Here is a 27,339-nt window from a genome sequence, read left to right as displayed (position 1 = left end):
AACGTTCGAATAAAAAAAGAAGGGAAGATATTGGTCCAACATAGGGATTTTTCATACAAAATATGGATACTTGGGGGATATGGATTTCTGACTTTGGCCTTGAATGCAGAATTTCTCAAATATGCAATTTCACAAGCTAGGTAATTACCTGAAACTGATAAGCACTTACTAAAAATCATTCAGGTCTGTCAGAGTCTGTCAAAAGTTGTCCAGAAATGCTAATCCTTTTTATATCTGAACAAACCACGCGCAAGCTTTAAACATTTTGCTACTATCATGTCATGGGTGTTGTAAATCCTTAATGACAGCAGAGCGTGCTGTTTTTTCCTTCTTGTGCTGTTTAAATATGCTAAAAGGTCAGAAAAGGACACAATATGATTAATGGGATTTAGTGAGAATATTTTTGTTTTTATTCCTGGATGATTGCTCCTGTTTCACAGTTCCAGCTGTACCTACTTTCCCCCTTTGATATTTTAACCCCTTCAGTGCCAATTGCTTGCCTAGCTCTTCTGCATAAAACATGTTCACATTTTTCACATTTAAACTGCGTGTGAAATCAGAATTTCTTATTTTTTACATTGGGCAACAATTTACAAAGGGATGGCTAAGAGGGGATAGTGGGATGAGTGTTACGTTGCAACATCTAGGAATGAAAATGCTTTAATTGGCTCTCTGCCCATAATTGTTTTCATATAATGTTAAAAGTGATGTTATATGCATATAAATCAATTTACATGTCATCTGAGTCCCCACATCACTTGACCTCTTCCCTGGAGGTGTTTGCGCTTATTCCTGGCAATATATACTTTAGGAAAACTGCACCGTTTCCCTTAATTCTCAAAGCCTGTTCCCTGTCATTTTGGGGACTTCTTTAAGAGTCTGAGACATTGAAAACTGAGCCAAGCACGCCCACATCTCTGAAACCCCCCATTTAGGAGGAAGCAGGAAGGGTTTCACAGTTTTCTCCAGATGTATTCCACCACACCGCCATGCTGGGAAGTGATACGGTGCACTGGTTGCTGTAAGAGACTCTGAAGGACTGTCAGGGAGCTGGAGGTGCTGTTACTGTGGAGGAACTATGATAACAGTCCCACTTGCAAACTTATGCCACACTACCTGCAATCTTACAGGTCAGTTTGTTGGTGCACCTCTCTCAGTGTGTGTCCTGTGTATTTGCAATGGACACGTAATGATATGGAAAAAATGGCTGACTACCTATTTGCTTTCAAAAAACATACACTCACTTTTGTACTTTCCAGGCGTGATCCTTTTGTCTTTGTACAGATTTTAAATCAGGCTATAGGCATGATGGCCTCAATGCGGAAGGCACGTTGTGTAACACACAGGGTTATTTACTAAAGTGAGAAATTAGAAATTTAAGATCAAAATAGCCAACTTGGAAAAAATTGTCAGCTTTTGTTCCAGTTCAGCTACTCTGGCCTTCAATTTGACATTCACTTTGAATTCTCATTTTAGTGATCAACCTTGAGAATCTATTTTCACGTTCACTCCGCTGAAGCCCTACTCACTGTCATATAACACAGTTATGTGGAAGTCTTTCTTCTACAGATTCCATGGTTGACGTCACCAGCCCCTATTCCCAGTTATATTGAAACTTGTTTTGTCTACTGCATTATCAACCATGGGAGACATAGCAGCAGATGTTCAGATGTTCAAATATTCCATTGAGGTTATTTATTTATTCAGCAATTAAGTCTACTGGTGCTGACTACTGCATTTCAGAAATATTCCTTTGTAGGCATATTGCAAATAGGAAAATCGAACTTCTTACATATTATTGCCATTAATGGTAAATTTTCAGGCTGGACAAAAGTGGTAAGTGGTGTCCCTCAGGGTTCTGTTTTGGGACCACTTCTATTTAACATATTTATAAATGATCTTGAAATAGGCATTGAAAGCCATGTATCAGTGTTTGCAGATTACACAAATCTTTGTAAGGTAATAAAATGTGAGCAGGATATTGCTTTGCTGCAGAGGGATTTAGGTAGATTGGGGGACTGGGCACTAAAATGGCAGATGAAATTTAACGTAGAGAAATGCAAAGTCATGCACTTCGGGGTTAAGAATGCACAAACAATTTACACCCTAAATGGTAGTGAACTAAGGATAACCACACACGAGAAGGATTTGGAAATTGTTATAGACAACAAATTAGGCAGCAATATGAAATGTCAATCTGCAGTTGCTAAGGCCAGTAAGGTTTTGTCATGTATAAATAGGGGCATAAATTCTCGGGATAAAAATATAATTTTGCCTCTTTATAAATCGCTGGTAAGACCACACCTTATATGATGTGCAGTTTTCGGCACCTGTTCTAAAGAAGGATATCATGGCATTAGAAAAAGTCCAGAGACAAGCTACAAAATTGATAAAAGGAATGGAGCATTATAGTTATGAGGAAAGGTTAAAAAAATAAAATTAAATCTGTTTAGTTTTGAAAAACGGCACCTGAGAGGGGATATGATAACATTATACACATATATTCGGGGCCATTTATCTGGAAATCTATTCATAAACAGGGCTATACATAGGACACAAGATCACACATTTAGGCTGGAAGAAATGAGATTTCATCTAAGGCAAAGAAAATGTTTTTTTTACAGTAAGAGCAATAAGGATATGGAATTCTCTGCCTGAAGAGGTGGTTTGTCAGAGTCTTTACAGATGTTTAAACTGCAATTGGATAAATACTTGCAAAAACATAACATACAGGGATATAATTTCTAATTAGTGGGGTAATAGCTGTTCGGTCCAAGGAGACATCTGACTGCTATTTTGGGGTCAAGAAGGAATTTTTTCCTAGTTTGTGGCAAAATTGGAAGCGCTTCAGACTAGGTTTTTTGCCTTCTTTTGGATCAACAGCAAAAACATATGTGAGGAAGGCTGAACTTGGTGGACGCAAGTCTCTTTTCAGCTATGTAATTATGTAACTATGTAACATATGCCAATTTCACACATCTAAAATAAGTTAAAGGGACACTATAGTCACCAGAACAACTACAGCTTATTCTCAGCTTATTCTAAGAAAAAACAGTGCTTATATTACAACCTAGTAATGGCTACTAGAGGTGCTTTCTGAGGCAGTGCACACTGTGCAGTACTGACATTCAGTGTCTCCGCCCTCTGCATGCACACACTGAACTCTGGCCAGAGCTGTGTTTGACTTGTGCTGGCTCTGCCCATTATCTTCCTCCTTGACAGTCTCAGCCAATTAAAGCATTATGATTGGCTCACAGAATCACTTCTGATGATGTCAGCTGTAAGCAGGAAGATCAGGGCAGAGGCAGCAACTGCAGACTTGAATACAAGTAAGATTTTACTATATTTAGGGAGGCAAGGGGGGGCCAGATGGTGGTTTTAACACTACATAGTCAGGAATACATTTTTGTGTTCCTGACCCGATAGTGTTCCTTTAACTAATAATCACATTAATGGATTATGTAAATGATGAAAATGTAAAATACTTCTTTGCTGCAGACTGAAACATGTATCGTGCATGACCAAGTGAAAATAGGTACATTGTATTGCAATTCTCACCATATTTGGCAGACAAATGACCATATGGAGGTGAGAGAGAGAGGCAGTTTCTCAGAGGGATTTGAAATTCAATTTGTATCCAGTTTGAATTCTCACATACGTGCAAAACCCTGAGAATATGGACTATTAAAAATATATATATATATATACAGAAAAATATCCAGAATAAAAATCTGCAATCTTGAAAATTTAGATAATATGAAAATATCAGAACACATTAAAAACTCTAATAAGAGTGCAGTATTTCTCCTGTTTAGGAGATGTAATGTAATAAAGTAATGATTAATGTAAATAAAAATATATTCTGTTTATTTTATGCACCTCTTTTTTAAAAAAAATAATTGCAAAGTATAGATTGGATTCTAGTTATGCGTCTTCTTCAGGACAACAAACAATACATTAAATTACGTTATACAACTTGAAATGTTCAAAACAATTACACTTGTAGAGCCTTTAAACCTAGGCAAGCATATACTGGATTAGTGAGTGTTGTAAAAATGATTTACTATGATGTAAAACAGGGAGTATCCCAGGTAAGCAGGAATGTAATCTATTTTCAATTAGGGATTGGCATATTTACAATTGTTGGACACTGATTAACTTTTTTAATAAATGTATAGGCTGACATTGATGGACATGAAGTATACACAGTGTAAAATAATGTAAAATGCAAAACAAATTCTTGCTGGAGAGTGGACACAGTACACATGGTTACAGGAGAAGAAAACAGCAGCAGACACAAAGAAATATGGGCCTCTGTGTGCAGGTATTGTAGTATCTGTATGCAAATGAAATGTGGTTGAAATCATTTGAAAGTCAAAATAGATTTACAAAATTGGTAGTGTTTGTGCTTTAAATGCTGCTTATATCATATGAAAATACTTTTATTTTTTTTTGTTAGAAACAACACCAGTAATTAATGGCTGATTTGAGACTCCATACTTGGGAGTAGGGAACTGCCCTTGGTTTGACATGCCAGATCAAGTGCTTTTTTGGGTGGAATGATATTTAAGAGTTATATGAACGGAAGATTTAAAAGTGCACCAACATTAAAATTATGGTCACACTGGAAAGAGAATAAAACTTTATGAGATCATTTTTTATTTAAAGGAACACTATAGTGTCAGCAATGCAAACATGTATTCCTGCCACTATAGTGTTAAAAAAATGTTTTAGGTCCCCCCCCCCCCCCCTCTTACCTCCTTAAAAAGGGTGAAAATTTACCTTTACTCCAGCACCTACATGGGATTCCTCATACCTGGTTCCGCCTCCTTGGCTGATATCCCCAAATTTGACAGTCTCAGCCAAGCCAATGCTTGCCTATAGGAAGCTAGAGCACTGTAGATCAGTGCTGCACACTGTGCAGCACTGACCCAGGAAGCACCTCTAGTAGCCGTCTGATGACAGTCACTCCAGTGTACCTATGCAGTAATGTAAACACTGTATTTTCTATGAATAGGCAGTGTTTATATCAAAACGTCTTTAGGGGCTGGCTATAAACACCAGAACATTAAAAACATTAAGCTGTTGTTGTTCTGGTGACTATAGTGTCCCTTTAAAGCATTCAAATTACATATGTATCCTTGCGAAGCACAGCTTTAGCTTTGTAAATGGTTCATATACAAAATCAAGACCATTGACAACACTATAAAAATTGTTTAGATAGTAACATTCCTATACACAATTAAAAAATGTCTCTGCTTTACGTGAGGCAGTTCTAAAGAACACTTTTCATCTTCTACAAGTCTGTAAACAGACTGATGTTATCAGATATCCATATAATGAATTTGGATTTGTGCCTTTTAAATGTCCACATAGTTTAAGTTAATTTATTTCTACAAAGTGTAGTCTCTGTGTCTCTACCTTCAAAAAATAGCTTGCAAAACAGCTTTGCTCATGGTTTTTAATGATAGGAGCTCATTTCCCCAGCTCAGTCTACAGATTTGTCAAGTCATACGATTTGACTGTGGGACACCAGAGAAGGGTTAACCATAAAATGACCATAGGCAGCCACCTAGGGTCAAGGAATTAGACAGGGGCTCCTTGAACCATGAATTAGCTTGGCTCCATTCACTATCCTTATGTGAAAAACAAATGGGGGCTTCAAAGAAGTAACCTGCCTAGGGCCCTGCGGGATTTTAATCTGTCTCTGTTTGACACAAGATGCACACCGTCCGAATGATTACTGACAAAGTTGTTACATCTAGTATAAGGAGGACTGGGTAAAGTGCAGCACAGGAACATGTTTAAAGAAACACTATGGTCACCCAGACCACATCATCTCAATTAAGTTCTCTGGGTGCTGTGACTGTCTTCTTAACCCTGCAATGTAAAACATTAGTCTGCAATGGTTATATTGTAAGGTAAAGTCCACCTCTAGAGGCAGTAAGTACGACAACTACTCAACATCTGAGGAAAGGGATTTAGGGGTGATTATTTCTGATGACTTAAAGGTAGGCAGACAATGTAATAGAGCAGCAGGAAATGCTAGCAGAATGCTTGGTTGTATAGGGAGAGGTATTAGCAGTAGAAAGAGGGAAGTGCTCATGCCATTGTACAGAACACTGGTGAGACCTCACTTGGAGTACTGTACACAGTACTGGAGACCCTATCTTCAGAAGGATATTGATACCTTAGAGAGAGTTCAAAGAAGGGCTACTAAACTGGTTCATGGATTGCAGGATAAAACTTACCAGGAAAGGTTAAAGGATCTTAACATGTATAGCTTGGAGGAAAGACGAGACAGGGGGGATATGATAGAAACATTTAAATACATAAAGGGAATCAACACAGTAAAGGAGGAGACTATATTTAAAAGAAGAAAAACTACCACAACAAGAGGACATAGTCTTAAATTAGAGGGACAAAGGTTTAAAAATAATATCAGGAAGTATTACTTTACTGAGAGGGTAGTGGATGCATGGAATAGCCTTCCAGCTGAAGTGGTAGAGGTTAACACAGTAAAGGAGTTTAAGCATGCGTGGGATAGGCATAAGGCTATCCTAACTATAAGATAAGGCCAGGGACTAATGAAAGTATTTAGAAAACTGGGCAGACTAGATGGGCCGAATGGTTCTTATCTGCCGTCACATTCTATGTTTCTATGTTTACTAGAGCGGTTTCTGCTGCATTGACCATGTAACACTTGGTCACATGATGCAGAAGCCCTGTAGGAAAGCACTGATCCAAATCTTTCCTTTAGGGAAATATGAATGTGAGTACGGCACTTAACGCGCATGTGCATTAGGTCCCCAAATGCTTCCCTACGAGGAGCCCTGGATTGGACATTGGCGGAGGAGCCTCTTCTGTAAAATTGGCGGAGATGTAATGTAGCAGCCTCGGCACAGGAAAAAAATTTGTAAATCTTTTATTTTATTTTTTTATTGCACCAAGGGTACCTGAAAAAGAGTAGGGACAGATTTGTATTCCTCACACTATAAAACTCCCTGTGCTAAATTTGGGGTAAAATGTAGGACATTAAACTTCAGTGAATGGGTAGCCTGTCATCCTGGCGTGCATGCATGCATCCCAGTATGAGAAGCCTCCTTTAAGGGAGACAAAGTCATCTGGGATGCTAACTGGAAAGTAGCTTCTATTAGCTTACCATATAGATTCTCTCATTTATTTTTTTTATGAATATGTCAGCAGCAGCTGTTTCAAATAAATCTATGAAAGCGTGTTTCTTTGGACTTTTATGGTTTGCATGCGTCATACATACACACAATAAAAAAATTATTCTGTGTGTGTAAAATCCTATCAGCATACCTATAGCTTCCTTCTGTGAAAATACCAAGCCTGTGGTTGAGGTAACAGCTGTGGCAAATTTGAAAAAAAAAACAAAACAAAAAAAACACTGCAGGTATAATTTGCTGAATGAAGGGGGTGGGAAAATCGCTCCTTGCACCTTTATATGCCCCTTGCATGATGTGTGGAATTTCCTTTCAATTGTAGATTTTAAGTAACCTTCATAGTGACACAAAGTACACTGTAATTAAAAGAGATCAAGGGCTTTTTGCTATAAGTGCCAATCTGCTAGTTTCATGTTCTGTAGTGGATCTGAGTTCAGAATGTAGGTTTCCCTGGAATTTGAACAGCAGCACACACAAGTGCAATGCAACAGTGATCTGTAAACATTTCAAGTGCTGGTTTCTTGGCTCGGCAGAGGCCCATAGCAACGGCTATTTAAGCATGCATTAAACTGTGATATAGCAGGTCAGTCTCTCAGAGCAAAGAATGTTTAGGTGATTTTATTTTGGTGGCTGAAGCACAATTAACACATTTTAATAATAACAAAAATAATAATTCTCCTCCTCAATCTCTAAATTACAACATGATAATATTACATATGTTGTCTATCTCTTAAGCATGCAGCAAAGTACTCAATAATTTTATAGAGTTTCATTTTGGCTCCCTATATAATTTGGAAAAAGAAATCACATTGAACACAGTCTGAGTTAGACTAACAGACTTACTTGCTGCACCTATGGGAGTTTCTCCATTTGGTTGATACTGATAAATCAGTAACCACTAGGAGGCATATCTGGCAAATAATTGATTATCACTAGCAAAACACACACAGGCCTGCCAATCGTATTTATTAAATCAAAAACATATTTTACAGGGTATTCACACATCTCTCTCACATGCCCACAGAAATCACATTGAACACAGTCTGAGTTAGACTAACAGACTTACTTGCTGCACCTATGGGAGTTTCTCCATTTGGTTGATACTGATAAATCAGTAACCACTAGGAGGCATATCTGGCAAATAATTGATTATCACTAGCAAAACACACACAGGCCTGCCAATCGTATTTATTAAATCAAAAACATATTTTACAGGGTATTCACACATCTCTCTCACATGCCCACATTATGCAGTCTGCTGCTTAGTTTTTCCATTACAAGATGTGTAGTGTGCATCAAGGAGAGCTGAGTAACAGTTTGTATTAAGATTAAGGCCATGTGAGTTCTGTCCCTGTGATCCAATAAAGCTGATGTTGCGTCACGTTGTTGAGCCTATGTACTTTTGTCTTGAAGAATAGGCACATAATGAACATTAGCCAACCTTTTGTTTTGGATTGGTGGAGTTACAGCTGAAATGGACATGATGCTTGGAGTTACTCTTTAAAGCTGGTTACTCCATAGGTTACAATAGGGGTCCATTAGAGGCCTCTGAGTACAAGGCAGCAATAGCCAAGTCAGTGCTTTATTGTGGAGAAAGGATACCTGGGATTCATCTTCTAGTCTAGGGATATGCAACCTTTGGAACTCCAAATGTCAACATCTCTAATAATGCATTTGCATGGACACCACAGGCAAAGCATCAGGGGAGATGTAGTTTACATCTGGATTGCCAAACGTTGCTTACCCCTGCGTCTAGTCATTAGTCTAATGCAATTCCAATCACCATGCCACAATCTACCCTGCAATATATATATATATATATATATATATATATATATATGTATGTGAGCGCACGACTTATCTTTTTGTATTTGTATTCACTTTTTGTATCACACAGCTTTGTTACAATGCTGCCGCCCATCCAATGTGTTTCCTATTAAGGGTTAATAAGTATATATAAAAAATACCCCACTTTGTCTCATTAGAGATATCTTTGCCAAAAGCTCAAGGAAGCAAGGTGAAGGGTTAGTGTAGGACCTGCTTAGGGGGGTCTGCCTTGACTTTGGCAGGCAGGCATTCCCTCCAATGGCCATTGAAGTAACTAAATGACCTCCATTTGTTTAACCCCTTAAGGACCAACACTTCTGGAATAAAAGGGAATCATGACATGTCACAGATGTCATGTGTCCTTAAGGGGTTAAATATACATAGGGATTAAGGAGAGAGCGCAGGTAACATTTTTTTATTTGGTTTTTACTATATATATTGGGGCTGATGTGTACGGTGGTCCTTGCTGCCACCCAGGAGTGATGGGAGTAAGCGCAGGACTTCTCTTTTTGTATTTGTATTCACCCTGCAATATATGTTGAATAATCAGGTTCCTGACTTCACTAGTGCTCCAGGCATCTAGAACCTCTATTTAAACAGCTGTGCCCAAAATATATGCTTAAAGGGCCCCTACAGCAGGAGTTAAAAGAATCCCCAACCTTTGCGCAGTCTGTGCAGGATATACATCTGTCAATAAAACCACAATCACAGTGTTCACCTACGTAATATAGGGCTATCCTTAGTAATAAAACCTGACCCATGTTCAATAAAACTCACCAAGTTAACTTCAATTGTTTTCTCCCAGTCTTTTTCATTGTTCACTCCAGCATTGTTCACCAATATGTCCAAGTTTCCAAAATGTTCCATTGTTTTTTGAAAGGCAGCTGAATTGTAAAAAGGGGTAAGGGCAGTTTAATATCATAGTCATTAAAAGCAGGTTTTTTGGTTTTTAAATAATTTGATTGTCTTATATGATATTGGTAAGATTTAAAAATTTAGTTTGTCTAAGATAAATAAAAAAAAAAAACCTGTTTAAAAACAAAACAAAGGATTACTCTAAGCACCATGACAATGTTGCATCATTGTAAAGGTTATGGTCCAGAGAGTATCCTGCTCCGTGTCTCCTTGCTCTTAGTGGCTTAATGGCTTAAGGTAAAATGTGCTGAGACCGGGTGGGAAGGCTCTTGATGTATCTTTCTGTCTGGAAGGGGATCTTTGCAAGTAAGCAATATTTATTACTTTCTTAATTTTTGCATAATTTTAATGTGAGGGTGTGTTTTAGCAGGACAATAAAGGCAATACTGCATTCTAAAATTGGGCCAGGGTGGGGGTAGGATTTGTCATATCTTGCTTATTGTGTCACTTTAACATGGTTCCCTTACATATGACATACCTTTGGAACCTAAGATTTAGGTTTTAAACAATGTGATAGTTCAATATCAGAGTTTACATATTAGACTATCCTGCCTTCTACGAAGTATTGAATAATTATTAACGCATTTGTCCTGAGTTCCCTTTTGCCCTTATGAGATTGCTAGATTAGTAGTGTAATTTATTACGCCATCTGTTTGATATTTTGTACTTTTCTCCACAACTCAGTGATCAAAACATGCATCATTCATGTTCCGCAGATTTTTACTTACCGCACAACTTCTTGTAAATGTCATCAGACTGTTAAATGCAATTACCACGGATTATTCTTTTGTATTTCATATATGTCTGTAATCTTTTATTTAATTGCTACTGCATTGCACGTTGAACTTTGGATTGTTTTTGTGCTGAATACACACACACAATCAGAACGGATCAGGTTGTTAAATGTCTTTCAGCACCAGAGGGATATGTGTACACATTGCTAACCCCTTAGCTACTCAGAGATTAAATCTCTACCGCTCCTTTTTACCTTTGAGCTGTTTCTCATCTGTGACATCGCATTGAATAAATAAGGTTCTGTGACTTCCAAATTCTTCATCCAGAGAGGCTTTGCACTGCTCACCCGCTATGCGATTCAGGTCCACAAGTACCACCTATGGATAAGAATTAAAAAACAAAATTAAATAAAAACTCTTACCTTACAGGGTTACTCTAAGCACAACATCTGATAGAGAGCTATACGACAGAATAAATTACGCATCCAGCTCTAATCAGCCAATAAAAAGAATCCACCTGTTTTACATTTCACCTTGTAAGTCACCTCTCAGTATTTTTTTAAAGAATGTTCCCTTAAAAAAATTAAAAAATAAACTTCTTGTTGAGTTTATTCCATTACATTAACACTGGAAAGTGATGCAACTTCTATACAGTTAATACTATATATTATATAGCAGTCTACTTTCTTTGTAAAATCTTTCTATTGAAGATTTTTGAGAAAATATATAGGCAAACATACAGTTGACATGCACAATGAATTGCAAGCCGTAAATTAGTTTTTATAGCATAAACTCACAATATATTCTGCAACATGTATAGCACAAAAGAAATGCATGATTAAAAAAAATGACAAACAAAGTTAGGTGAACTCGATCAAGAGGTGCGGGTTCAACTTAAAGGGACACTATGGGCACTTAAGCAACTCTAATATATTTGATAGGTTTTGCCCTCTGTAATAAGCTACTTTTGTTTGCATACTCAAATATGGAATGTTTTTGCAACAACAAAGGTTTTGTAGCTTTCTGAGCTTGCTTTCTTAACCACGACGCCCCCCACCCTCTGTTTAACGTGGACAAAAATTAAACCCTGAATTAGAGTGTGTCTGAGCACGCATGGTACATCCCTTGGGCCCACGTATACATGCCACCACTACAAAACGATTCTGTGCTATTAAAAGTTATTACACAACATGGAAAGTGCATATCGCAATTCAGGTGTCAAATGGCTATATTTTGGGTTATTTTTCAAATATTTTATTTATGTGTAATACTTTTAAACAGATAAATACAAGTTCCTAGAAGACAGTCCTATCTGTCTTTTAAGAAAATGATATAAAATATGTTTGGGTGCACTTAATTGGAAAGATGGAAAGTACAACGGAACAAACATAGCAAAACAGCAAAAAAGGCCTCAGTCATGGACTCATAGTTTTTAAGAAAAGCCAAAGATATGTTCTCTCTAATATTTTCCTGCCAAACAGTAATAAATAGACTTGATACTTTTTAGTAATAGTCCTCCTGGCTTAACAACTGTTCTCAGCAGGCCTGATGGAAATTATCAGTTACTTTTACTTGAAGGGGGAAGGGTTTGCATTCCTTTAAAAACAAAACAGACCGAAGATCTAACAGGAATGCAGTTTAAAGAAAAAGTGAGGAAAGCTAAAACATCAGTGAGGAGTAAGGAGGTACACAGCCAGTTTATTAAAGATTGATGGATAAAAAGAAAATTTCTAGAATATGTGACATTCAGTTTCTTTTCTGATAAGAACATTAGATAAGAAGAGGTAAACATGTATTTTCTGAAGAAAGCATCACTCTCAAACTTAATATTTAAAGAATGTAAGGAAAAAAATAAATACAACTTAACCAAGGTATTTAGACGTATCCCTACAAGTTCTAAGTCAGGGCCAATTCTAGCTGTCATAGATCTTTCTGATTAAACTGGATGATAACTGAATTACTCAGAGCAAAGATGGTGATCACTGGAACATATTAGTGATTATTCACAAATCCACGGCGATATATTTGGTGTATGATACAGGTCTCCAGAATTACACTACCTCTTCTAAATGTATTAAGGTCCTTGGCCAATTCTCACATATTGCTGAAAACAGTCTGTGTGATACTTTACTTGAAAACATTTGCAGTAAATGAAAACCTCAAATATACAGTTTTCGAAAATATCTAACTACTGTTCGCTAGCTTCTCCATTTTTACAAAGCTGAAAAAAATGTCCTGATGGTAATACAATTATCTAACAATTGACTTCCACCTGTGAGACGTTAACGTCATCAATATTTTTCTCTGGATAAAAGCCCATTACATACAAGGTTTGTTGGCCAGGCTGTAGATCCGAAGGAAAGCATGCTTTCTCCAGATCCATACCTACACCATGATTTCCCTTAGAGACCATCTCCAAAATGTTGTAATAACCTCTGTATGCAATTAAATCCATAATTATACCCCGATTTGCTTCAGCAGCCATCAGCACCATTTTGAAATATCATCTGCAAACAACGACATTATTTTCATTTATGACAGAAAAAAGTGTTTACTCATCTTCCACAATATCCTCCAACACTTTTGCAGTTATTAGTATTGCATACCCTGTGACTTAATTTCTATATAGTTTGTAACTAATACTTTCGTATTGTTAATTCATGCGCAATATTCATTTTAGGGACAAGAAATTATTGTCAAAATGTTTGCTTTTTAGTCTCACAACAAATGTTATACATCCCACCAGCAATATACCGATTGCTCCTCTACTGGTATAATTCTCTACAGGAATCCATGTTTGTGGATTATTAACTTCCTTCACATTACTTCCTTCTCCAGATCCATAACTATAGCCTGATTTATCTATGCAAATATGTCCATAATTTTGCTACCACAACCCATCAGCCACTTTAGTTAAACTACAGAGGTCAGTGAATGAGACTGGAGTGAATGTGCACCAAACAACAATTTCAATAACTAGATCATAATGACCCAAACTGGGAGGGTGGCAAGAAACAAAACTATCACTACACTAAAGTCTAGTAATGGCTGGATTGTGCTGTAGAGGCTCCTCATCTACAGGACCTGGTAATCTTGTGAGAATTAAAGAAAGAATGGAATTGCTAAAAAACTAATCCTGTGTAGAACTTTCACAAATTAGTAGGACAATGATCCCAAGCACAAATAAAAAGCAACTCTGGAATGGCTCACAAAAAAAAACACTACAGTGTCCCAAAGTCCTGAACTTAATCCTGTTAAAAATCTGTGGTACGATTTGAAAATTTTGTCACAAGCCCCACCTAAACAACCGAACCACCTGGAACAAATCTGCCAAGAAGACGGTTGCCGATTAGAGTCCAAAGTTGGTAGATAAGTCCCCCCAAAAATTTAAACTATTATTACATCAAAAGGTGACTTGACTAAATAATAATATGAGGGGTTTGAATACTGCCAGAGTTATTCACTTAATTAATTTGAGATTAATTTGCCATAAAATATTTAGACATTTATGAGCATGTATAATTTCTAATACAGAAAACATGATCATGTTCAAGAGGCCTAAATACTTTTGAAATACACTGTGTCTAGTTAAATACTGTGATATTATTCTTATAAATTGCTGTTTACTAGACTGTAAAAAAGTATAGCAGTACTCTTGGCATTAATAGTCTACAAGCATTTGTCAAAAGCAAAAACAGATGGTTGTTTCAGCGAGAGGTCTTTAGATGATGCAGAGGGAAATACTGAGTGCAACTGTCCTGAACTATTGTCAGTGTTAGCAATCTTTTGTAAATGTTTGTAATGCCTTGTAAATATTAGCATTTTGCTAAATTGTTATGATTTAGCCATCTGCGTTTTAGCTGAGTATGTGATGATGTAGTGTAACTTCTTGCAAAAACATCCTTAATACATTGGTCCATTCAGCTCACAACGCATTAAGTGACACTATAGGCACCCAGACCATTTTATCTCAAAGGAGCTGTCTGAGTTGTCTTAATGTATATAGTGATTGTAAAGCATTGCTTATATTTTTTTTATTGTCAAAGGACTTCCTGTCTTCTGAATACTGATTGTAAAGCTATACTGTTTATGTTGCATATTTATGTATACATTTCTGTTACTTTTAAAGTAACCATTTGTCTCAATCTACATTTACCCTCTTGATTGTAAGCTCACAAGAGTACCTTGCAGAAGATTGAACACTATAAATAAGGTTCTGATATTGTTTGGTGTCTAATTATATATCCTCTGCCTGTTTAATTACCAGTAGTGATGTCCCGAACAGTTCGCCGGGAACTGTTCGCCAGCGAACATAGCTTGTTCGTGGCGAACGCGGTGGGCGAACATATGCGATGTTCGGTCCGCCCCCTATTCGTCATGGAGGTGAGAGGGTCTGGGAGGGAGGGTCTGCTGCTGATTGGCTGGAATGTGTCTCTTGACTGTGAAGTACAGGGTCAAAGTTAACTCAATGATGACGAATAGGGGGCGGACCGAACATCGCATATGTTCACCCGCCGCATTCGCCACGAACAAGCTATGTTCTCGGCGAACTGTTCGGGACATCACTAACATCACTAATTACCAGTGTTCTTTTTGCATAAATTGTAAAGTGCTCTGAATAAAACGCACCATATAGGAACTGCTATAAATAAATAAATATACAGTCTGAACAGATCTAGTAAAAACAAAATCTTGAATGATGATGTACTGAAATGAAACAAGTGGATGAGATGCACAGGTTCTGATTAATAGCATGTGTTATGTAATACACCAGTTCACGTAAGGTTGCCACACACTCCCTGCTCACCTTGTCATACGGATTATTCCACGGTATCTGTTACTCATTCAGTAAAAGCATGTCAATGAAAAAGTTAATTCTGTATCCAAAGTAATTACTATTTGTTTATAGCGTAATAATTATCATGTTGGGGATAGATCTATACTGACTATACATCTGGACGTTACATTCTGTTTTTCAGTGTACCAGACCTACTGATTGCATTTTACTTGTTACGTATGACACATACAACATAAATAAGGTATGTAACATCCTTCAACTAAATTGAAGTACATATTTCTTACCATAAAAACACACCGTATGGTATGTCACTAACAACTCAGTGTAGCTTAGCACACACAGATAATCTTGGTAAATATTTCTTAGAAGAAACTGCTACTTGAAAATCACATGTAAACACAATGGTACACAGGAATGTTAGGACAAAAAAACAACAACATATGCTACTGGCTATTCTTGAAAAAGTGAATCACTTGGCAAGATATTTGTTCTTGAATTACAGAGGTCATTTGCACACTAGCAAGGTTTAAAATAGCATCACTGTAAGGGCAAGCAAATCTTTGGTATATACAGCATTATGGTTTGTTTAGTATTTAATTACATTAAGTTTCCTTATCAAGGTTTAAAATAGTAACACTGTTAGGGTAAGCAAATCTTTGGTATATACAGCATTATGGTTTGTTTAGTATTTAATTACATTAAGTTTCCCTATGCAGACGGACAGCTCCTGTATCACATTCTCTTGTAGAATAATGTCTTACAGACATCAATGGAAAGCACATGCTCCTTATAAAATATATTTAACCCCTTAAGGACCAAACTTCTGAAATAAAAGGGAATCATGACATGTCACACATGTCATGTGTCCTTAAGGGGTTAAAACAATATTATGTCTGCAAACATTTGCGTTACTCTTAATTGAAGCGCATTTAAATCCAAATGGCATAGTTTAAACCAAAATAGGTGATCTGGAAAACTTTTCATTATACTAATAAAAGCTTCTAAAACTTTTTGACTAATCACATGGCGATAAGGCGCCATGGCACTCCCTGTACCATAACATCTACAGCACATTGTAGTGGTTATGGTGCTTGGCGTGCTCTTTTAAGCAGGCATATTACTGTAATCTTTAAAGTGCATCAAAGTGTTCTAGGTTACTGAAGTGTCCCTTTAGAGTGGAATACTCTACTCTTTTCTACTCTTTTTAACTAGAATAATATTTGTACTCAAAAAAAATTCTCACGTCATTGGAACATACGCGATCTATGTATTTCATTATTAGTAGGCCAACACATTACCTCACCCTGTCTGTTTTTGAAACTAAGTAAATATACTAAATGTCTCAGTTGATATTTTTATTTTATATTTTACACAGCCTGTGTTTTAACCAGGGTGTATAAACAAAAGAAATAAAAACACACTACTACTACGAAGTTAACAGTCATAACCACACAGTGAACTTCAATAGTACGTGCACCCACAGCTTTTTTTTGTTTTTTTTATAGAAAAGTAAACATTTGTTGATTATTCAATCATAAAACATAAATCCTCTTATATTTTTTTTTTATCAGTTTTGAACATTGCAAAATTGCCAATTACATGTTTTATAAAGAAGTTCCACAAACGCCAACTAGTTTTTTTCAGTGAAAACCAGACACAAAGATACATTTGTTTTTCATGTCCTGTTTCTATAATCAAGCTGTCAACAGCTAAATTTGTTGCAAACGTGGAAGTAGAGATCTATACAAAGTATGTAAGGCAAGCCATTGTTTGGGCACAACTAGCACATCTCATTTGCTTTTCTATGTAAGCTGGTTAACAGCATCAAACATATTTGATGAGGTGTAAATGAACTTCATTGTTCAGATCAAAGGAGAAATTTGACCTCCTGTTTACCTTTCATAGAGGTGCAGGGAGAGCTGCTGTTAGCTAATCAGCACTACACAGAGAAGAAAAGCAGCCTAGCTAGCCCTTGTTAGGCAACATAGATATGTGCTGGATCTCCAGAACAGAGAGCAAATATTCTAGATCTAAGAAGCATTGGCCAGTGCAAAGTTACATCAAGAGTGATAGTGTATTAAAATGGCAAAACCTGCTAGATATCTCACATGGTCAAGAATGGGTGTTAAAGGCACACTTGGATACCATAACACCATCATCAATCTAAATTAAGTTGTTATGGTGCCTGGACACCATAATAACTTAATTACAAAGAGGTTTAGATGGCACCTGTCTTTCACCTGCAGAAACATTGGACAAATGCTGGATGTATGTACCTTTTTAATGCATTTTTCTCAATAACAAGCCAGTGATAGGATGAGATCGTCTGCACACTCTCAGCCTCTCAACCGGTGCCCAGTGCCATACTTCTGCATTGAAACATGGTCCAAATGAGTAGGCACAGGGAAATGTAGGGTTGACCCATGTGGACCACTTTGGAATGTAACCATTTTTTTACTTCATTGAGACTTAGTTGTTATGGTGCTCAGAGTGTTTCTCTAAGAGATACTTGATCAACTCCTAATTGTGGTGGTCATTTTATTTATTTATTTATTTATTTTGTTTTGGCAAATCACTAACCTGTATCTCACAAGAGGAATAATTTGGGTGCAGCTAAAATACTGAACTGTATGTGCCCTAAATGTATTAACTACTCTGTGCTCCCATGTTATTTCTACTTAAGGCTAATTTCAAAATCCATTAAAAGTTTACACAAAATTCCTAAACATACAAACCGATAAGGTATAGAGGAGTGCACATTGTGGATAAAAATGCTCTGAAAAGTACTAACATGGGACAGTCACCATGGGAACCAGTAGAACCTGTTGGCACATTGCATTGGTGACTAGCAGATTCCCCATGTTGGCACTATTTATCAGAACAGACACTTTATACAATAACACCCAATGATACATGCCTTTCACTGTATTTGATCTAGCCCTATTAATATGTCCCTGTATAACCATTACACCTATTAATAGCAATGCAGCAATATGATCACAGCTCTCTGTTACACATAGCCTTATCTGTTATCACTGGTTATTTAAGCAGATAAGGTTTATCGCAAGACACATCGAACATTTCTGAATGACTGAATAGTGGTTGATATTACTTATCCCTTATGCTACTGGTCTTACAGTGACAGCTATGGTCTCTCATGTCTAATATGTAAGTATGCCGTTCAGGTAGATTAGAAATGTCTGGCTGCATTCTGGCTGTATAGCAGACGGTTCTATGGCTGAATGGCTTGCATTGAATCCTTACCGCAGCTCCCTTGTGTAGAAGTTCCTCTACCATGGCTCTGCCAATGCCTTGAGCTGCCCCGGTCACAAAGGCCACTTTCCCGTTCAGATACATTGTTGCCTTAGGAGTTCTGTGATGTCTAGAAAGGCAGCTAAGTGAGACAAGCAGGCATACGGTCTTTCCAGCAATGCAGGAGGTCTCTCTGCTCAGAGTGCTGCTATCACCTTCCAAGCTGTATTGTGAGAGCCTGGCTGGTCTGACTGCTTTCAATGAGGTTCGTGTCCTCCCCCTTCTCCTCGAGTCAGTGTATTACGTCTTATCTGTTCTTGTCTTTTTACTCTCTAGGAGTGGGCGGGGGATGCAAAGCATACTTAAATGAAAGTTAAAAGCTATTTATGTCACTGGAAGTTTACCTGCCACTTAGCTCATTTAACAGTAGGGTGTGAGCTCACTCAATAAAGGGACAAAGCCATGATTGCTTTGCTCGTTTTAGTACGTCATGTACCCTCTCCTTTCATTAAGTGACCATACTGTTCTCTGTTTTTTAAGATTCATATTATTAACTGTGCTAATTTGCTTGGATGGTTTTTTTCCTTCTGATTCAGCATCTAGATTTTTTTTTTAGTATACAGAAAAGTTTCCCATGTAATATTTCACCATGTATTCTCTTTCTGCAAACAGCCTTGTGTTTAATGAATTCTAAAGAGTCTATAGATAAACAAGTAAATAGGAAATGCATGAGCTGGAACTGCTGACAATCCATGTGCAGCTAAATTAATTCAGATAAATATTAAGAGTTCTTCTCAAAAGGGAAAATAAAGCCTCAATGGTGTTAGAAGTGATTATAAGTTGCATTTTCAGTTGAATTTGAGGAAACCACTTGTAGCATTCATTGTGTTGCTATTTTAATTGCTTGTGTTTGATTTGTTCATTGTACATCAATGAAAGTCTGTACATTTTGTCAATAAACGTGATTTTCGATGGGGGTTGGATACTTTTATTACAACTGTATACATGGATCAGCCACAGGATTTAAACCATCTGTCTAATATTGTGTAGGCTAAGCATGCTAAATGTGCGGCCCACAATTGACATATTTGCGGCCCACCTGTCCACGGGCCACTTTATGTTGTGGCTGTGACCAGCCGCAAGACAGGAAAGATGAGAGTGTGATGGTGTGAGGGAGGGTGATGGTGTGAGGGAGGGAGTGTGAAGGTGTGAGGGAGGGGGTGATGGTGAGAGGGGGAGGGGGTTGATAGTGAGAGGGGGAGTCAGAGGGAGGAGATGGTGTGAGGAAGACTGGGGTAATGGTGAAAGGGAGAGGGGGTGATGGTGAGAGGGAGGGGGTGATGGTGTGAGGGAGGGTGATGGTGGGAGGGAGGGTGATAGTTTCAGGGAGGGGGGTGATGTGTGAGTGAAGGGGGTGATGGTGAGAGGGGGAGGGGGTGAGAGGGAGAGGGGGTGATGGTGTGAGGGAGAGGGGGTGATGGTGTGAGGGAGAGGGGGTGATGGTGTGAGGGAGAAGGGGTGCTGGTGAGGGCGTGATGGTGAGTGGGGGTAATGGTGTGAGTGAGGGTAAGTGATGGTGAGAGGGAGTGATAAAGTAATGGGGGTGATGGTGAGAAGAAGAGGGGGGTGATGGGGAGAGGGAGGTGATGGTGAGAGGGGGATGATGGTGAGAGGTGTGTGATGGTGAGAGGGGCGTGATGGGGAGAGGTGGGTGATGGTGAGAGTGAGAGGAGGTGATGGTGAGAGGGAGAGTGTGGTGATTGTGAGAGGGGGTGATGGTGAGAGGGGGTGATTGGAAGAGGTGGGTGATGGGGAGAGGTAGGGGGGGATGGGGAGAGGGAGAGGAGGACTAAATACCTTTTTGTTATTCCATGGTGGTCCAGCGTGGGCTCCCTGGTAATCCAATGGGCTCCCTGGTGGTCCAGTGGTGATATCTGGTCTGCAGCCCTCTCACCATCACCCCCCTCCCTCTCACATCACCTTCTCTCCCTCTCACCCCCTCCCTAGACAGTTAGGCTACATTTTTATATTGTACTTTTTTATACTGTACTGGACTTTTCTAAATAAAGCTATGTTTCTATGAAAACTGAAGTTTTAGTTTTTTTGCGGTCCACAGAAACTTAAACCTTGTTTATTTGGCCAGTGTTAGCCTTTGAGTTTGACATGCTTAGTGTTGGCGAACCTTGAACTGCCAAAACAGCTCTAATGCGTTGAGGCATAGACTCCAAATAAACTATGAACATAACTTATTGTATCTAGCACTAAAACATTAGCAGCAGAACCGTTAAGTTCTGCGAGTTGCGAGATGGGACCTCCATGGATTAGATTTGTTGTTTCAGCACATCCCACAGATACTCAATTGGATTGCGATCTGGTGAATTTGGAGGCTTAGGCACCTAAAACTCTTTGTCATGTTCCTCAAACCATTCCTGAACAATGTTTGCAGTGTAGCAGGGTACATTATCCTGCTACAAGAGGCCACTGCCATCAGGGAACACAATTTACATGAAGAGGTGTACATGGTTTGCAACAATCTCTAGGTAGATGGTATGTGTCAAAGTAACATCCATATGAATGCCAGGACCCAAGGTTTCCCAGCAGAACATTGCCCAGAAGATAACACTGCCTTCCGATAGTGCATCCTGCTGCCATCTCTTCCCCAAGTAAACAACGAACATGCACCCAGCCATCCACCTGATCTAAAAGAAAACTTGATTCATCATCAACAGGCAATCTTTGCTATTGGCAGTGAGAAGGGGTCATCATGGGCACTCTGATCGGTCTGCAACTATGCAGTCCCATATCCAGCAAACCGTGTTCTGACCCTTTTCTATCGAAGCCAGCATTAAGTTTCTCATCAGTTTGAGCTACAGTAGCTCTTCTGTGTGATCGGACCGATAGGCAAGCCTTTGCTGTACACGTGCATCAATTAGTTCTGGGCGTCCATGATCCTGATGCTGATTCACCAGCTGTCCTTTCTTTTGGTAGGTACTAACCACTGCATACTGGGAATACCCCACAACACTTGCTGTGTTGGAGATGCTCTGACCCAGTCATTTAGTCATCAATATTTGGTCCTTGTTAAAGTCATGCAGATCTTTTCGCTTGCCCATTTTCCTGCTTCCAACACATTAAATTCAAGGACTGACTGTCCTTTTCCTGCCTTGACGGGTGCCATTGTAATGATACAATCAATGTTATTCTCTTCACCTGTCAGTGGTTTTAATGTTGTGGCTGATCAATATATATATGTATATTTTCTTCTATTTTCTTTTACAGTTGTGACACTGGAATGTGGAAATAGACATCCTAAACAAACCAACACATAGTAGCCGGGTGCAAGATATTAACGTGGAAAGCATGCACTTAGGGGCACAACCAAGTTTCTGGGTATGTGTACAAAAACAGCTGCACAGAATAAGAGCTGGACCAGCCTAAGTTCAAATGGGAGATACCACAAAGGGTAGTTGAGAATGACAGGACTAAGATCCTTTGTGGACTTTCAGATCCAGACAGACAAGCAAATACTGGCCAACCAACCAGACACGAACAGAAGACTGCAGGTGTGGTGTCCAGTGACCATAACTTCATAAAAAATACCAGTTTAGTGTACATTCCCCACATAAAACATGCATGTAATTCTTCTTACATGTTTACATTGGGGGTAGATGTGATATCAGCAGCTACAGCAAACCCTCCCCTTAACCCCTTAAGGACACAGCTTCAGAAGCTTGTCTTACGCTTAAAGGACCACTATAGGCACCAAGACCACTTCAGGTTAATGAAGTGGTCTTAATGATAGGTCAGACTAGGGTTAACCCTGCCTGCTGTAAACATAGCAGTTTCAGAGAAACTGCTATGTTTACACTAGGGTTAATCCAGCCTCTAGTGGCTGTCTCATTGACAGCCGCTAGAGGCGCTTCTCACTGTGATTTTCACAGTTAGAAGACGCCAGCGTCCATAGGAAAGCATTGAGAAATGCTTTCCTATGGACTGACTGAATGCGCGCGCGCGCATGCGCATTCAGCGGATGACGTCGGAAGAGGGAGGAGAGTCCCCAGCACCGAGGGAGACCGGCGCTGGAGAAAGGTAACTATTTAACCCCTTCAGTCCGGCGGGGACCCAAAGACCCTACAGAGCCAGGAAAACGAGTTTGTTTTCCTGGCACTATAGTGGTTCTTTAAGGACAAAGGCCATTTTTGCATTTTTTTTGCTGTTTGTATTCAAATGCAATTTGCATCTCTGTCATTTATTGCACCAACACATATTATACTTGGTTTTTAGAGGACAAACAGGGCTTTAATTTGATGTCACATATACATAGATACATTCTCATTAATTATATAAAATGAAAAAAATATATACAAAAATATTTTTTTTCACAGATTTGGCAATAACAGCGTGTGCATAATATGTCCAGCTTAGAAAAAGTAATTCAATATAAATTCATTTATGTGTCTTGATTTATAGAGTGCATCATATGTATAGGATTTCAGCTTATTTTGAAAGCTACAGGTCACAAAATACAAGGACTAAAATAAAATTTCAATTTGCAACAATTTTAGAATTTAGAGGTTTAGTAGCATCACAAAAACAAAATTCCCACACAAAAGTATCTATTTATATAAAGTAGACATCAAAGGCTATTTACCTAAGGTTAGTTTGACACTTTTTACGTAGCCAAATCATCGCCAATCTCTGCTAAATATTGGAGTAAAAATGTTTTTTTTCTTTATTTTGGCATATACACATATAACAAGGTTTTTGTAATGTGTATTTCATAAAGCTGGTGTGTGCTATTCCTGCACAGAACCCCATATTGTGTTCAGCTACATCTGCTCAGTATAACGATACCCCCATTGTATGCCCTTGGCACTTTTCTGTAAAGCTACAGTGCCATATAAGAGATAAGGCTATTTCAGTTTCTATAGTTAGAATTTTTGTAGATGGCGGGCCTATGTCTCATTTTAGGGTATTATAGCAGTGTGACTGTTCAAATAACCCCACAAAGGGCTTTCATTTCATAAAGCATCCCAGGGTATCTTATATGGTGTATATTGTGCCTTAACTTGTCACCATTTTTTCACTAATTTATGTTAATGTTTGTGGTGAGGGGGGGTAAAAAATTGAATTTTTTACAGATATGTTGCATTTGTGCTGATTATTTCTTACACTTAATATGTACCACTGTCATAAAAATCCCCAAATTATACTCAGTTACACCTTCCGAGTAAAACAATATGCCCAATGTATGAACTAGACACTATTTTGTGCAATTACAGTGCTGTAAAAGAGACGTGACAAGTTCAGTTTTTAAGTGTGAATTTTCATGGAGGGTTTTGATGCGTCCGTGTCCCACTTTGGAGCACTTGAGCAGGCTACATATTGCAACTGGAATATGCTCAAAACGCTTTATGGAGATGTTAATAAAATTTGAGAAAGAGAAAGTACTAGAGGTTAATTCAAACCTTGAGAAAGAGATTACAATATCAATTACAGTACAACAATATCAATCCAACTCAGAATTTATTCAGTTTGAGACCAGACTTAAAAACAATCTAGATACGTTTCAAAATAATATAAAAATTTGTAAGCATCAGAAATTCGTCAGGGACTCTAAAAACTACCAAACAAACAATGTTTATCAACATTTTAATCGTAGAGTAAGGACGAATTCAGATAACTATCTAAGATCAGACTATGAGTCCTCTGATACGGATACTGATACAACTAGCAGAGCTCAAACTGATCACCAGCCACAGACCTCTAACACTAACCCTAAGGGGATACTTAAGAAAGGGGTTAATTTTTTAGAGATGGGTCATCTAGACGGTATACAAACCCGCAGAAACAGGTACTCACACGAAACAGAGAAGGGAGCAGAGGAAGGGGAAATGGCAGGAGAAGATTCTGATCCCCAAAAATGGCTCTGATTTGGACTTAAGAGTCATTAAGAGTCCTTGATAACGACCAACTCTCATTACTAGAGAAAGGGCTATCCTTTGTACCAGTACCCCCTCTCAACAAATTTATGTGGGTTAAAGATCTCCATCTGTTTGCTCGGAAACTTGCTTTGCATAAATTCCATGAGATCAACAAAGAAAAAAAGGCTAAATCCCATGGTATGTCAAACAGAGAATACGAGTGCTTCATGACTCTCATGGATTTATGGGAAGAAAACAATGAGACTAGTGATCCCAAATATACCGATCTCAAACAAAAAAGTAAATTTACTCCATATCTGGGAAACTATTGCAATACTGATTTGTTCCTAGAAACTATGAAAGATGAAATTGATAAACTAGACACCAGATCCCTTGACTTTTATCCAAATATGAACCTGTCCAGAAATGAGCGAATAGCTCTAAAGTCCCTTAAAAACAATACCGAAATCATCATGAAACCCACGGATAAAGGTGGTAACATTGTCATGATGGACCTCACTAACTATGTGGAAATGGTACTTAATGTCCTTGAAGATGGCAATACATATAAAGTCCTAGGGTCGGATCCTACTAACGATTTCCTTAATAAATATAAGGAGATTCTGGATAAAGGCTGCAGTGGAGGGTTGTTGTCGGGGGATGAATATGAATTAATCCTCAATAGTTACCCGAAGATAGCAACCTTCTACTGCCTGCCTAAAGTACACAAAAGCATGACTTCACCTCCGGGTCGCCCTATTGTTTCGGGCATAGAGAATCTGACACAAAATGGGAGTCTGTATATGGACAAAAGGATGGACCTTTTGTTGAAAAACTTCCATCCTACCTTCAAGACACGAAACAGACCCTTGTCCTCCTAGCTAACCTTGAAGTACCTCCCTCAGCTAAACTTTGTAGCCTTGACATTGAGGCTTTGTATTCATCGATCCCTCATTCGAATGGCATTAGACACACACGCCACTTCTTAAAACAAAGAGGTGAGTCTGCCATGGCACACACTGCATTTTGTTTGGAACTCCTCGAATATATACTCACTCACAATTATTTTACCTTCAAAAACAAATATTACCATCAAACTAGGGGGAATGCGATGGGGACAGCTTGTGCCCCATCGTATGCTAACCTCCATTTAGGATGGTGGGAGGAAAGCCTGTCTCAACAGGTATTTCACAATATCTCCCCTTTATTTACCTTTGGCGTCGCTACATTGACGACGTGCTCATTGTGTGGTTGGGTAGTCTCAAGGATTTCAACAAATTTGTTCGGATTCTTAATATTAATGAAGAAAACTTAAGATTCACCAATGAATTTGGGGGTTCAAGCCTTAATTTTTTAGATTTAACAAGCTCCATTACAGCCGACAATAAAATACATACCACTCTCTATCGTAAATCATCCGCATCTAATAATCTTTTGAGATGGAACAGCTTCCATCCGATTCCTCTCAAACAAGGAATTCCAACAGGTTTAGGGTTTAACCTTTAGGATTAGACGCAACTGTAGCACTATTGCCGAATTTAAGATTAAGGCTAGAGAATTAAGGAGTCATTTTAAGGCAAAAGGGTATCCCAATAGATGCCTGAAACGGGCATACAAGAGAGCCCTTGACTCATACTGTATTAGCTTGATTATTGGGAATACCCAGAAACCACCAGAGGACCCTAAGGGGACTATATGTCTAATTGCTACCTATGACGCAGGCTGGGAGAGTGTAAAAAACTCCCTCAGATGCTTTTGGCCACTGCTGACTGGCGATTCACATCTACAATAAGTACTTGCCCCTAATGTTACCATCACGGCCCGCAGGGGTAAAAACTTACGAGATCTATTGGCTCCTAGTCATTTAAAAAGTGGACCTCTCCCTACAACATGGCTCCAGACCCCTATAGTCGGGACCTATGGTTGCGGGAGATGTATCTCGTGTAAATTTATTTAAAGGGACTCTAAAAAAGTGAAAGACAGTTTGGAGAAGGAGGAATTTACCATAACCTCCTTCTTTAACTGCAACACGGCAGGTATTGTTTACCTATTGACTTGTGGATGCAACAAAAAATATGTGGGCAAAACATTCCGCCCCTTTAAGAAACGGATAATACAGGAGCATATCAGATAATGTAAAAATTTGACTGAAAACCCTATCTCAAGACACCTCCGCGAATACCATGACAGCGACCCTAAGGGGTTACGCTTTTGTGGTCTGGAACTAGTTAAGAAGAACCCAAGACGAGGGGATTATGATAAATTCCTTAGAATGCTTCTGGATTTACCAACTCAAAACGTTTGAAGGATTCTCATTTCCCCCCTTCATTTAAACATTTGACCACTATGTATGGATACTGGGATCTCATGGTAACAATTAGGTGTACCTATATTTTCAAAGAGTATTATTTTTAACTTGATTTTAATTTTGGTAATTTTTGTAACTTAAATAATTTTCTCATGGTTCTTAATATCTATCACTCAGTAAGTTCTGAACTTCCTTTACAGCCTATACATGGTAATGATGGATTTCTACACCAAAATAGAAATTTTTCTTCACTTTATTATTGTCATTCTTAACCAATAGATAAATGATAAAGATATAATAGTGGTATATTTTATGAATGAACTACTTCTTTAGCCATATACTGTTTTGGCTTTATTTAGAGACCAAAGGAGTAATATGGGACGTGCTGATATAG

The 27,339-nt window shown here is 38.4% G+C and overlaps 1 protein-coding gene across 1 annotated transcript in view; it reads right to left on the bottom strand.

The window, feature by feature from the left end:
* Positions 1-19,020, bottom strand: part of HPGD (15-hydroxyprostaglandin dehydrogenase) — a 40,970-nt gene extending 21,950 nt beyond the window's left edge. Inside the window, exons 1-3 of the mRNA XM_063460015.1 lie at positions 18,726-19,020; positions 10,918-11,041; positions 9,792-9,898 (exon numbers count right to left, since the gene is read on the bottom strand). Of these exons, the coding sequence (XP_063316085.1) occupies positions 9,792-9,898; positions 10,918-11,041; positions 18,726-18,818 (324 nt within the window). The 5' untranslated portion in view covers positions 18,819-19,020. The remainder of the gene's footprint in view (positions 1-9,791; positions 9,899-10,917; positions 11,042-18,725) is intronic.
* Between the last annotated feature and the right edge of the window lie 8,319 nt (positions 19,021-27,339).

This window comes from Pelobates fuscus, chromosome 6, assembly GCF_036172605.1.
Source record: "Pelobates fuscus isolate aPelFus1 chromosome 6, aPelFus1.pri, whole genome shotgun sequence".
NCBI classification, from domain to species: Eukaryota; Metazoa; Chordata; class Amphibia; order Anura; family Pelobatidae; genus Pelobates; species Pelobates fuscus.
The sequence above is the reverse complement of the archived record's forward strand: the minus strand, read 5'-3'. Positions and strand labels throughout refer to the sequence as shown.